Source organism: Mustela nigripes, chromosome 13, assembly GCF_022355385.1.
Source record: "Mustela nigripes isolate SB6536 chromosome 13, MUSNIG.SB6536, whole genome shotgun sequence".
NCBI classification, from domain to species: domain Eukaryota; kingdom Metazoa; phylum Chordata; class Mammalia; order Carnivora; family Mustelidae; genus Mustela; species Mustela nigripes.
In genome coordinates this window covers 28,567,841-28,581,425 of record NC_081569.1, presented here as the reverse complement: position 1 = coordinate 28,581,425, position 13,585 = coordinate 28,567,841, and the positions used below count along the sequence as shown (strand labels likewise).

Sequence of the window (13,585 nt, the reverse complement as noted above, 5' to 3'; positions counted from 1 at the left end):
ACCATCCAGAGGGCCTGGTCAGGGCCACTTGTTACCCAGTCCAGGGGTCTAGCTTGCCTTATCTCCCTGACCCTCTGAGTGAAGGAAAGTTAAGTCAAAGAGATAGAAGGAGAGACAGAGACAGGAAGGGATAGACCCTCAAGGGGTCAGAGAGGGGCTGATGCTGAATTTTGGAGGCCATGAGGGGCCATGGCCTGACCCGACCAGTCCATCCCCAAAACCCGGTCTCCTGCTCGGGTCTTTGTAGCAACCAGTAGTCTTGTCCCTGCACCTTCTGCACGCTCCCCCGACCCCGTACCCTGCAGCCATTCAGTTTGGTGTAGTCTTGGAAACCGGAAACCTGACAGACATGTTCCAGCTGCCCCCATATAACCTATGTAATCCTGGGCAAGCGGTGTCCCCTCTCAGAGGAGGGAGGTATCCTTAGGGCTCCGAGTGAGCACCCATTCCCAAGAATAGCTCTCTGAGATGGCTCCATCCCTCACTGCCCAGGCCATCTGCCTACCACCGCAGGCACCCGCCCCAGCTACCCCCTACCCCACTGGGCAGGTGATGGGCAGGCAGGTGCCAAGGACTGAGAACTCTTGGGCAGGAAGAGAGCTCCTGGGAATGCCATACCAAGGTGGCTGTCAGAGCACTTGTCCCAGTTGTCACAACATGACACCGAGCACGCAGCGTGAGAATCTCCACGCCTCCTCCTGGGACGGAGTCCAGCTGCTGTGGGGAGAAGCAGGAGGCTGAGGTCTGGGCTCCAGCAGTGACCTGTGTGGCCTCTCCGTCCATGTGCAGAACAGGCTGCTGTGGGACAGACTGAAGCTGCCTAAAAGAAGATAAGGGGTGCAGAGAGAACCCCCAGAGGAGAGGCCCAGCCCAAAGCACAGTGCTTAAGAACTTCCAGGATTTCCATCTTTCCTCTGGGAGAAGAAAACCACTTCCAGAACTTAGGTACTGGTGGGGGCTATTTCAGGACTGGAGAGAGGAGCCTGTTGGCCACCCAAACCTGGGTGACGTGCCCAGCCCTGCTCCCTGTGTAGCCTCCAGCAGGTTGTGGGTGAGCTGGCTGCCTGTTTAGGGAAAGGGGTGCCTTCTGAGGCCTGGACTGCCTCCCCTTTGCCCTGTGTGGACTTCGGCAGAGCTGAGCACACCAGGGACGTCCAAGTGCCCAAATCGGGCAGCCTGGTTCCACGTCCCTGAAGGAAGTATCCCAGAGACCAAAGATCCTCAGCCTGAGAGACAGTGGGGTGCCAAGCTCTTCATCACCAAGGACCCCAAATGCCAGTGTTTCCCTCCACCCTGTCTTTCCCTCCCCATGCCTGGTGAGGCCTCTCTCTGTTGGCAGCCCTACCTCTGTCTTCCTCCTCTGCTCCCTGGCAGGTGGGGACACCCTGTGTTTGGTGGAGCCTGGGGTGGACCAAGCCCTGGCAGCTGGACACCTTCCCCGTCCTCAGCTTTCTCCCCTTTCTACTAACATCCTGGACGCCAGCCTTAATGGAGCGGAAAGAGAGCCTAACAGAAGGAAGCCTCATTAAGCCTGATCTAATTAGGATCTTCTGTGAGATTGGGGGGATGGGGGAGTGCCCTATGCACCAGGAATATCACACCACAAACTCCCGGGACCCTCCTAATCTCCCAGATAGGCATGACTATCCCCAGGTGGCCTGAACAGAGAGCAGCTCAGAGAGGGTAGGTGACTTGCTCAAGGTCACAAGCAGCAAGTGACTTCCCTGGGATGTGCACCATGTGTCTCTGGGTCCAGCCCCCAGTTCTCCACAGCACTGACCTCAGTACATCAGGCCGGGCATGCCCCAGAGATCTTCGGGCTCCTGTAATGCCCTCCATGCGGGTTTATCTGGCGCCTGCATGCACACCACAGTGAGGGAGAGCTCAAGGGTCTGGTTCTGGCTCTTTCCATCTGTGGACCTCCTCGGTACCGCCTGACTCCCCAGGGGGGTCTGGAGGAGGGAGGGGGTGGGGAGCGGGGCCAGCCAGCCTCTCAGGCCCTCTCTACCCTACCCTCATCCATATTCCTCTGCAAACAGGCGGGGTGCTAGGGAGCCCCTGCCTGGTGGCCAGCCGCCCCTTTGTTAGTCTTAGCTAACAAGCTGTTTATGGGTGCGACATGACACCTGCTTCCTTTTTTATAACTTCAATAATTTATGGGCATATTAGTGGCCAGGCGGCCACCCTGGGTCCCAGCCAGACGGGACAGGGCGATGCAGCCAGGTGCCTCTGCCGATGTTTACTCTCTCCCACCATCAATTATTAAGGAGCTAGCCTTCATTTTTGCACATAATTACATGCACCGTGATGGTTCGAACTCCCCTGCTCTTAGTCCCTCTGGAGCAGGGCCCAGCCTGCCCTATAGGGCTGAGCCGGTACAGGGGTCCAGCTGTCTGTCCTCACCATCCAGGGGTCAGGCCTCTGTACCTGCTGTTCTCTCTGCTCAGACACCACCTCCCACACTCCATTGGTTGGCTCCTACTTAGCCTCTGGATTTCCACCTCCCAGAGATCCATCCTGACTCCTGTGCATGAGTCTTCCCACGCTCTCCTCGTCCCTGTGCATCGCAGTCCATTAAGTCTTGCACACTAGACTGCGGGCTCTTTGGGGCCCAGAGAAAGCTGTATCGAATATTTGTTGAGTGAAGGAATGAATGGATGGGTAGATGGACGGATGGATGGATGGATCTCCCACCTCCCTCGCCACCAGTGAGCCCACTGAAACACCTGCCCCTTCCCCTCCAGGAAACCCGTCTTGGTTGCTCCCACCACACACCTCTTTCTCCCCAAAACTCCTCCAAATTCTTCTTGGCTGGGTTGGAATCCCCAAAGGACAGCAAAGCCTGGACCCTCTATCTGTGCCCCCAGCACCAGACAGAGGGCAGGTCAGAATGGAGGGAGGGCCAGTTATGATAATCTCAGCTCTGCTATGTGACCTGGGGAGGCTGCTGGTCGTTTCTTCATTGGCCGTATTGATCGTGGAAGGGGGCGCCTGGAGATGACAACGGTCCCTACTTTGCTGGGTGGGGTTGAGGCTTACGTGACATGGTTTATAAAAGCACCGAATGCAAAGCCAAATGTGTCATAGGTGCCCAAACAATACTCTTAACCTCAACCATCGTCTGTCTGGGAAATGAGTCAATGAATTGAACAGAATTGTGTTGAATTGAATCCTCTTAGTCACACCTTCTCTTGTCCACGCCTCCTTGTATGGCCTGAGGTTGGCTCATGGGAGCTCTACAAATATTCCAGAAGGATGAATCAAGACTCCCAGCATCTCAAATCACACCTAGGAAGGGGGAAGAGGGCCAGTCCCTCCTGTGCTACTGAAGAATAGACTGAGGTCCGGGAGGTATTGTGGCCTCCCCCGAGAGCGTGGCAGAGTAAGGTACCTAGCCTTGGCCTGCCACTGGACTTGAAGGTCCAGGAAGTTCTCCCTGGAAACCCTGTGCCTCAAAGTCCTCCTCTATAAGAAGAGAGAATAATAGAATAGACCCATGGGATTGTTGAGAGGACAAAATGTGTTGTTTAGAACTGTGGAGCCTACTCACAGTGAGCCCCTCAGAGTGTGGGGTGCAGGGTAGGCCTGCCTCTAACTCTTCCCTTTTCACTCTGTCCAGCAGGAGCACTCCCCTGGAATCGGTACTGGTCATTCTTATGCATGTTTTTAGACTTTGTATATGTAGGTATCCGTGCACAATTTATAAGGTTCAGGGCTTGCTTTTAGACTTATACTGGTGGTACCATCTTATATGTAGTTTTGGTTCTTTTTTCTCCCTTGACCTTGTGTTTGTGGGATCACCCAGCTGACGCATGGAGCTCCAGCGTGTCCCTCTTCAGGGCTGTGTGATCATGTGCTCTGTGTTTATACATCGTTCTAGCGATGGGCATGCAAGCTGTCTCCGGTTCCGCACTAGAACAGATGTTTTCCTGCCAAGTTGCTATGCCATTTCTTACCCTGACCAGCAGCAGGCACCTGGCCTGCGTTATCTCAGCCATGCTGGGAGAAAGACATTTTTTGCCCATCTCACAGATGGGGTATGTATGAGTTAGTTATGGCTGCATAACAAATCACCCTGAAACTTAGTGGCTTGAAAAGACAAATTTGTGTTATCTTACAGGTTCTGTATGTGAGGCTTAGTGGGAGGCGTCTGGTTCCAGGTCTCTCACAAGGTTACCGTCAGGCGTTAGCCAGAGCCTCAGGCATCTCAAGGCTTGGACTGGGCAGGGTCTGGGTCCATGTTTGCTCCTGTGGGTATTGGCAGGTGTCAGGGCCTCACGGGGTGCTGGTTAGACATCAGTTCCCTTCCATGTGGGCTTCTCAACAGGGCGGCTAATAATAATACTGCATCTGCTCTGAGTTATAGTGAACAAGCAAGTGATGGAGAGAGAGTCCCCAAGATGAAAGCTCATCTCTGATAGCCTATCGGATTCTCTCTGTTAGAAGAGATTCCATTAGTCCGGCCCACGCTCAAGGGGAGGGGATTGCACGCAGTGGGTTAGATGCCAGAAAGTAGGGACCCATTGGGAGTCATCTTTGGGAGCTGCCTATCCCAGGGCAACTAAGGCTCAGAGACTTTGTCGGGGTCACACAGCGCTTAGAGATAGAGCCAGAACTGGAACTCAGGACTGCTCAGCAATAAGGCTAGACACCTTCCGAGCTTCCACACGCTGCCTTTGACTTAATAACAGGTTCCGACTTAAGTTAATAAACAAGACTGCTGCACAACGGAACTCAAGACAAGCGCTTAATGAATGGATTTGCTAATAGTGCTGCCTGTTTGCACACATTAGCTCAAGTGCCCCCTGACATGATCCGTGGGGACAGCCGAGCCCAGGCTCTCAGGAGAAGCTGCTCTGCCAAGCCTGGAGCCCAGATTCCCAAAGAGCCAGGGAGTGGTCCCTTTTTACAAATTGCCTTTTATATTTGCTTCTTTGTTTTTGCTCTCAGTTTAATCATCTGGATGTTTTTGTGGTTTCAGAGGGTCGTTTTTAGTGGAGTGCACACTTCTTAGATATTAACTGCAAGGTCAGGAATGTCAGGAGGGACTTTGGGGTGGGCAGGGCTGACAAGCCCCTTCACAGGCCCCAGACAGATTCCCTGCCTCTCATCTCTTATGGATGCAGGAACCAGGCACCCAACCCAGCAGGACTGTGTGGTCGGGCTGAGTAAGGGCTCCTGCCCTGGGTCCTCCAGGAGCCTTTTGGTTCCCCCCAGTTCTCAGTGTGATTCCAAGTAGTGGAGGCTGCTGCCTACGTTGCTGCTAGTTAAGGGAATGTCACGGATGCTGGAACGTTTCCAGTGGAGGCGTGGGTGACCAAGGCCCCAAGATAAGGGGAAGTGAGAGTTGAGGACTTGAGTGTCCCTGTCCCCATGGCCTGGACCTCCCTCCTCCGGGGGAAACCTACTGGTCCTTCCTGATTAGTGAATTTCAGTTGAGTTTAATTTGTACACATCAGCCGCTCTGGAATCAGGGCTGTGGGCTCTGCAGAAACCAGAGGAGACACAAGATCAATCCCTGCCTTCAGCATGTTCCTGATTCTTGAAGAACTTAGTCGAGGCTTGGAACACTGAAAGGAACCTTAGAGTCAACCCCTGTCTTTACAGAGGAAGGGCTGGGTGGGGGGATAGGGAACAGAGAACAAACATAACAGTATAATAACCATTTATCAAGCACCTACTGTGTGCCTGCATTTATCAAGCACCTATCGTGCGCCAGGCCCAGCATCAAGTATTGGAGATATATGTATGTGTGTGTGTGTGTGTGTGTGTGTGTATTTTTAAAGTCATAAGATCCTCACATCATCCCCCATGAAACAGGTTCTACTTATATTCCATCTTCCAAAGGAGGACACCGAGGCCCAGAGAGGTAACCAAGGATACAGAGTAGGAGACTGAGGTGCTCAGAGTAGGCTTCTGGAAAGAGGGGGCCACACAGAGCCCTGAATTGAAAGGGAAGAGGGGAAGGGTGGGAGAAAATGGATTGAGAGTCTGAGAAAGCTGTCAGTGACAAGACATGCCTGAGCTGGGGGTTGCTAGGTAAGAGGACACCCCAAGGAAGTGGTGGTGGCTTTCTGCTCTTCTGCCCTTGGAGTCTTGGCCTCAGCTTTGGCCACAGTGGTGTCCCTCCATGTTGATCAGCATATCTCCACATGTGCTATGTGCAGGGTTCCTTTGAGCTGAGCCCTGGTGTCCTTCCCTGGGCAGTCTGCCCCATGCAGGATGGTGGAGGCCAGGAGCCAGGGTGCATGTGGATGAGTGTCTTTTCCCTTACAGGTTCCTGAGCCCGACCCTCTTTAACAAGCCTTACTGGGACCCTGGCATCCCCAAGTCCCTTCTGGCTCAAGGAGGGGCTTCCGAGGGGGCAAGAAGGTTCTAACCCTGGCCACAGCTCCAGGCCCACCTCCTACAGGGACTTCTCTGCCAGCCCCTTCAGAAGCCCCCCATCTCCTGCCCTCCTCCACAGCTTCACCAGTGCAGGGCCCTGACCTATGGATTTTCTGCCACGTGCTGATCCACTTCACTCCAGCCAGAGTCTTTCCAACTTCATTATACCCACAGCCTCAGCAGCCCCATCATAGAGGGCTGCTGTAGCCAGAGGTGAGTATGGGGCTTCTGCCGCTCCTGGAGGCTACAATGCCCCCAGCTCCCAGGCTTCAGCCTCCTAGGAACCCAGAAGCCTTGAAGGAGCCCCCTCTTGGCTATCTAGGTGGGGGTGCACGCCCCATCCCAACCAAGCCCTTATTGCCTGGCTGGGGCAATTTCCCCAGGGAGGGGCAGCGGCCCCTCAATGTCACACAGCAAGTTATTCAGAGCACTCAGAATCAAATTTGCAGTGTCAGTTGGAACATGGGGTCCACTAGCTCCACAGGGACCTCCTGCTGGATCCTGGCTCCAACCTGCTCCCCACCCCTGCTCCATGCCCCATGTGGCCTGCCCAGCTCCCTCCCCCACCTCCCAGCCCCTGCTCTCTGTTTTTCTTGCTAATTAGAGGTCTCAGCCATGACTCCAATGTCCCAGCCATTTTAGAGCTGTCATTAATTTCAAGTGGCTTCAGAAATAATCATCATCGTAAAACCCTGCGGGCTGCTGGGCTGGAAGCAGGCACAGAGCAGGAACATGGGTAGCCCTGCGTGTGCCACCCATTCCTTCCTGGGCCCCGGGGGGTCTGGCCCCTCTTCCTGCACCCTCAGCCGCCCAGAGTTGGGGGGAGCGCAGGGCTTGGGCTGGGACATCAGACGCACCCTGAGCTTCAAAGTCCAGCTCTGCTTCTTACACAGTGAACTTGGACAAGATACCAGCTCTCCCCAGAGCCTCAGTTTTTCATCTGTGCAGTAGGAGAGTGCCAGCCTCTCTGCTTTGCTGTTCTCACTCAGGCCACTGCAGGCTGGCTGCTGCTTCTGGCCATCAGCTCCTGCTTTATTGGGACTTGCTAAGTTTTCAGTCTGAAGCCAGGATCTGCTATGTGCCCTCCAGTGAGATAGGTGGGTTGAGGCCTGCTCTTGGGAGCTCCTAGTCTGAGGACAGAGAGAGAGGAGACTGGGGGCTTGCTTCTAAGGCCATTTTAGTATGGGGAGGGGAGACAGGAATAGAAGAGAATGGCCTTAGTTTGCTCTTGAAGCACCCTTGGAAACCCGGCAGAGGGGACACCAGGCAGGGGGACCAGCAAGGATTGAGGCTTGAAAGTGTGGGTGAACATTCTTCAGCTGTAGCTCAAGTGTACAACCCCCTGGTTGTGTCATTTAAGCCTTGGGCCAGGCCCCTCCAAGGTTTCACATTCTCCTTGGCTCTGGGATCCCTGAGAGGCTTCTGCTGGGGCCCACCCCACCAGCTGGATTGAGAGATGCCCGTTTCATAGCTTATGCAGAGACATCTGACTGGGGAGGACGCAGTGACAGGCCTCCTCACCTTTTTATGGGGTCTTGGAATAACGGGGCCAACACTCTCACCAGATCCAGGCTGGACCCTCAAAAAGGCCTTTTCTCTAACTTCTTCCCCCAACTCCTCCCCAACCCCATTGTTTTCATTGGTGAAGTAAGATAAGGGAGTCATTTCTTCTGGAGAGACAGGCAAGGAGGAACGGCCTGGATACTGTATAATGGAGAAATAAAGCTGCGGGGCAGTTCCTCCCAGACAGGGCTCTTTGGTCATCCCTGCTGCCTCAAGGCGCAGAGAGATAATTGTGGGCCCCAGAAGGCGCCACGGACTTCCTTAAGCAGCATCTGGGGTTTGGCAGTGGGCTCTCCCCCATTTCTCCTTCGAGATCACTGAGGCTGGGAGCAGGTGAGTCGGGGGCGGAGATGCCGTGGCCGCGCGGTGCCTGCGTCAGTCGCCGCACCAGGAATAGCCCCCGCCCCCGCCCCCGCCCCCCAGCGGGTCTGCGCGCCCGCCGGGCGCCTGGCGGAGCCTTTACGCAGGAGCTGGAGAGCGTCTATTCCTGTCGGGCTGGTGGGAGGAGGCGGCGCGGGAGGGCGGGAGCTCACGGGTAACTCACCAGCAGCCGGGGTGGGGGAGCTGGGGAGTCTGGGAAGGGGGTCCAGGCAGCAGAGAGTTGAGGGACCAGGGAACCGCCTGCGCTGGGCTCTTGAAAGGGACGAGGACACCTGTGCCGCCTCCCCTCTTCCCCGCCCACCTGTAAGTCCCTCTGCCAAGCCTGCCCCCTACTGGTTTACTCAGCCCTGGAAGCCGATTCAAATTCCCATTCCAGGCTTTAGGTGCTGTGTGACCACGGGCAAGCCATGTAATCTCTCTGAGTCTCGGGTTCCTTCTCTCCGTCACGGGAGAACAACAGCGCCTCCTCAGAGGTTTGTTGGAGGATGAAGGTAGAGTGCACAGCAACAGCATCCGCACCTGCTGGGAGGGGCTCCAGCTAGGCCTAGGATAAGGATGGACACAGGGGACGGTTTTCCAGGCAGGACTGTTCAGACCAGTGATGTGGCAGCGAGACAGAGAAGTACCCAGAATCTGTTTCGCTGGAGCAGAGGGTCTGTGCAACTCTTTGGGCTGTGTGTGTGAGACTGAACAGTGGAGATGGGAGATGGTGTTGGGGGTCTGGGGAGACTGGTGGCCCCACCATGCCAGGCAGGTATCTGCAATGAATGTCAGGCAGGCTCTTTTGGGCAGGGGGGGGGGGGGGGGGGGGGAGCAGGATCCCGGGGTTTGTCTCCGAGACCGAGGGGCCTTGGGCTAGTCTCCTCTTCCCCAGCCTCAGCTTCCTTCTTTGCCTGCCAGAACCCCTACGCCTGTGGGCTCCCGGTGGCAGGGGGCTAATGTGCTAATAGGTTGGACGTGCCAGGTGGTGTCAGCACTGATGCTTATTCTAATCATACTAACTTAGTGTTAAAGGGCATCTGGCTTACAGGAGATGAAGGGACATAGAAGGAGATGAGATGGTAAGGGCGGTAGTCCATTCTGCACCCTAAGACACCCGGGCCAGTGGATCCACTGCATCGGCTGACTAAGGAGGATCAGAGAGATCGCTTTCTCTAGACCCATCTAAGTGCGTGGCTCTAGCTCAGGATCCTCTGGATCCCTGGTATCTAAGTGAGGGACAGCGATGCCCAGACTGAGGCTCTGCACTGCCCTCTGCTGGTGTGTGGGTGCCGTGCCCGTGGCCAGAGCCGGCCGTAGCGGCCTGCTGCCCTCTGCTGGACTGGAAGCCGGGTTGGGCGGGGACCCGGGCTGCAAAGGGCGGGGCAAGACCCCGCTTAGGGTAAAGCCGTGGAGCTGGCGGGGCTTCCTCTCGACATCCCTCCACCCAACCCCAGCTTCCCTCTTTACCTGCCTGTCCCCAAGACCGCCAGGGCGTGGGCCCTACCGAGATTTGCGTACATTTGGAGAAGAGGGGCAGGACAGAGGCTCCGGGTCTTACCCTTCCCACGCCGTCCTCCAAACAACCCTGGCTGGGTGGGGAGCCTTGCCCGTTCACGTGCGTGTGTCCGTCCACACGGCTGTGTGCAGTGACCCTCGTTAACACGTGTGAACACATTCATGTGCACACGCATGTGGCCACACAAGAGGGTGCGTGCCCACTCAGGGAGGACCGTAGCCCGGACTCCCCTGGGTCGAGCTGGCCCGGGATTCGCCCGGAGCCCGGGACTCGGAGGGGCGCGGCCGGTGCGGGGCTGGCGCTCCCCCGCGCCGGCTCCGGCATGAGCTTGGCGCGCCCCTCGCCTGCGTCCCCCACTGCCAGTTTCACTGCCCCATCGGTGCAGGGCAGTGGTTGGGGCGCTCTTCGCTCTCCGCCCCCTCCGCTGGAAGAAAACGAGCCCCCCGCCTCACCTCCCCCCTCCTTGGTTTTGCGGCCGCGCCTTCTCCTCCCCCGCCCGGCACCCGCCGCTCCTCGCTCCCTCTCTCGCTCCCTCCCTCCCTCGGTCCCTCCTCCCTCCCCGGCTCACTCCTCGCTCCTCGCTCCTCGCGCTCCCTCCCCGCGCCGCGGCAGAGCGCGGAGCCCGGGCGGGAGCCGGTGCGGGAGCCGGAGCGGGCGACCCGCGACAGCGCAGGCGGCAGCGGCGGCGGCGGGTCCCGGCCCCGGCCCCGGGAGCGCGCGGAGTCCCCACCCGCGCCGCTCCGGCCCCTCTCCCGCCGCGGGGCTCCGAGCAGCATGCGGGGCCGCTGCCTGCCGGCCTCAGCCCTGGCCCCGGCCCCGCTGCGGAGCGCGCCCGGCCTCGACCCCGGCCCCAGCGGCAGAGGCGGCGGCGGCGGCGGCGGCGGCTCCAGGGCGGCCCGGGGCGCAGAACCAGGCTCGCCGAGCCCGCGTCGCGCGTCCTAAGCGCGCCCGCCCCTCCGCCCGCCGGGGCCGCGGCCTCCCGCCTTCCCACTCTCGCACCCTTGCCCCGGCCCGGGTTCGGCTCCCACCCGCGTGGGGCAGACAGACGGACAGACAGCCCCGCGAGGGCGCGCGGACTGCCGGGCGGAGGTGTCGAACAGGGAGGAGGCGACGGAGGAGGGGGCTGGGCAGGGGCTGAAGCCCGGCGGGGAAGACATGCGATTGGTGACCGAGCTGAGCGGACGGACGGTGCGCCCGAGATGCAGGTGAGCCCGGCGGCCGAGGCCCAGCCCCGAGCGGGCAGCCCCGCGGCGAGCTCCCGTGAGGGCCGCCGTTGGCCCGGCTGCGCCCTCCTGGGGCTGCAGGGCACCCCGGCGCCACCCAGATTTCCCTTTGGGGGCGCAGATCTGACCCTCCTCAAGCCACAGAAATGAAGATTCTTTCTTCCCCGTTCCTCCCACCCCACCAAATTCCAGGTTGGCTAGCTGGGACGGGTAGCTGTGGAGGAGCACCTGCTAGGGTCCCAGTCTTGCTGGCCCCCCCTCCCCGTGCCCCTTCCTGTTCTGAGCACTATTCATCCTGGAGGGTAAGCCTCTGGCTCAGCGGGTGGCTGCACCTCTCCACAGATCCCGGATCCCCCCAGGCAGCCCTGGCCAGCAGCAGGCACCAGCTAGCTGGCGGATGCCGGTTTGGGACCAGTTTTCTCCACAGCCTCCAGCCTGGGCAGCAGCTCCCTCCCCTAAAAGGGAGCAACCCCTTTCCTGTTCGGGCCCAGCAAGAGGGAGGAAAAGGAAAATGGGAAGTGGGGAGAGTGCAGAGGAGGGAGTTGGGGTTATGGAGGACTCAGGAACCTTTTAGGGGCTTCCCTTTGTCTGTCTTCAGCTTGGGTTTCTCACCTCCTCCTGCCCCACTTTTCATTCTTAGGCAGCCGGTGGGAGGTGGGAACCAGCTGAGAAAAGGGAGGTGAAGAAGAAGCGTCCTGTTCTCCCTCCCCACCCTCTGTGAGGTGGCTGAGCACCCCCCCGCCCAGACGTTTCCCTCCAGGTGGCTTCCAGTTTGGGGAGGGGTGGGGCCAAGCCCGGTGGGCTCTTCCCTCCCTGTTCCTACCCTGGGTCCCAGCCCAGCCCCATGCAGCCCTGGTTATGCTCTAGTTAAGCTGGAGGCATCCCCTTTGTTCTCCCAGGTCCTGGTCTCAGGGTGGGGGAGAAGGGGCATGTGGGAGGTGCCCTGGGAGTGCAGGAATGCCCTAAGATGGGGATCAGTACCATCTGGATGAGCCCCTTCCTGGCCAGCCCAGCCCACCTTCAGTCCTCCTCTGCTTGGCTTGGGCAGCCTGAGGGTGCGATGTCCAGCCTGGCTCAGGGCTCTGGGCTCAGCCCTGCCAACAGCTCTTACACTGGTGCCTCCCATGCCCGGGGAGCTGTGAGCCTGGGGCCCCCAGGCTTTGCCGCTTTGCTGCCTGGGGCTTCCCCACATCCAGCAAGGAGCATGGGTGAGGGAAGAGAGGGTCACCAGTTCCCAGACCCTTTGTCCTTGTGTGGGACCTGGTCTGCTGGGACAGCTTGCCTGCTTTTTCCCCACGGCCTGAGGCAGGAGGGAGAGGATAACGTGGCAGAGGGGTGAGGCCAAGAACTCCCTGGAACCCAGGTAGGGACTCCTGGCAGCACCCGGATGCCCCTATGGGAGGGGTGCTTAGCAAAGGGGAGGACAGGCCCCCTGTGACGGTGCTTGCTGCCTCTGTCCCGTCCCCCTGCCAGTTTAATTTTGAGATGGGCCTTAGATAGGGCTTGGTCAAGGCTGCAATGTCCCCCAGGGCCTGGAGTTAGAGAAGGTCCTCATTCCAAGGGGCCAGATTTTGGGGGATAGGTGTGTGTTCAAAACCCAAGCATCTTGGCTTGTGGGCAGAGGGCCCTGTGTGCCTGGAGGGAAGCAGAGAGACTACTCTGCCCCTTGCGGTAGTCCTCTTTGATTCTAGTGGTCAGCGCTCCCTCCCTTGCCTCTGAGCACCCACATTGCCCTTTACTAGTTACTGTTCTCTAAAACTCAGAATTTCAGACACACACACACACACAACCAAAAAAAACAAATGAAAAAGACCCCAAATCCTCTCGTGTGTGTGGGTCTTTGTTCAGCCTAAAGCCAGACAGGTAGCAGGGATGGCTCATCTGGTCCTGTCTACTGGTGCCTATTGGAGCAAACAGCTGGAGGATCACAATGGGGCCGAGAGTGCATTCCTTTGGAGAAGGGAGGCACCATAGTGATTTAAACAGGGTCCCATGGAGGAATGAGGCACTGTATCAGCTGGTCCCCTGGGGCTTGTAAAAGGCGAGGGAGGGGAGGCAGCAGACAATGGTGATTTCAAAGTCAGAGCCTTAGCCTGCTAGCCAGGGTCTCTTGGTCCTGCTGTCCACCGTGTGGCACTCGGAGGACAGATGGAGCCTTCCAGATGCAGGGTCTCCTGTCTGTTTTGCCCTGGACTATGCCCTCTTGGGGCTCCCATGGATTGCCTTGAATGTTCAACCCTGGGCAGTCATATACCCACCCACTGAGCCCCCCTGCTTAGCCCTCAGGATAGGGAAGACACTGGGAGGTACCAGGGAGCAGCTATTGGCTGGTGGCAAGGACTGCTTGGAAGGGACATGAAGTCCTCCACCTGTATGGTTAGACAGAGCTAGGTGATGTCAAGGGCGCCCAGGCAGTACACTTAGTAGCCCACCCGAACTCAGAGAAGGGTGGGACTTATTTGGGGGAGGTTGAGGTCGCCAGAGGTCCTCCAGAAAGAGAGAGACACGAGTAGGTCCTGAGGTGGTAGCAGAC

At 58.2% G+C, this 13,585-nt stretch overlaps 1 protein-coding gene across 7 annotated transcripts in view; it reads left to right on the top strand.

Moving 5' to 3' along the window:
* The window catches only part of LINGO1 (leucine rich repeat and Ig domain containing 1), a 191,234-nt gene that overhangs the window by 163,150 nt on the left and 14,499 nt on the right, over window positions 1–13,585 (top strand). Inside the window, exon 1 of one of the 7 annotated variants that reach the window (XM_059371776.1) lies at window positions 10,706–11,034. The exons of the other annotated variants lie outside the window; for them this stretch is intronic. Within the exon in view, the coding sequence (XP_059227759.1) occupies window positions 11,029–11,034 (6 nt within the window). The 5' untranslated portion in view covers window positions 10,706–11,028. Of the gene's footprint in view, window positions 1–10,705; window positions 11,035–13,585 lie in introns of those variants that run through there. 7 annotated transcript variants of the gene reach the window in all.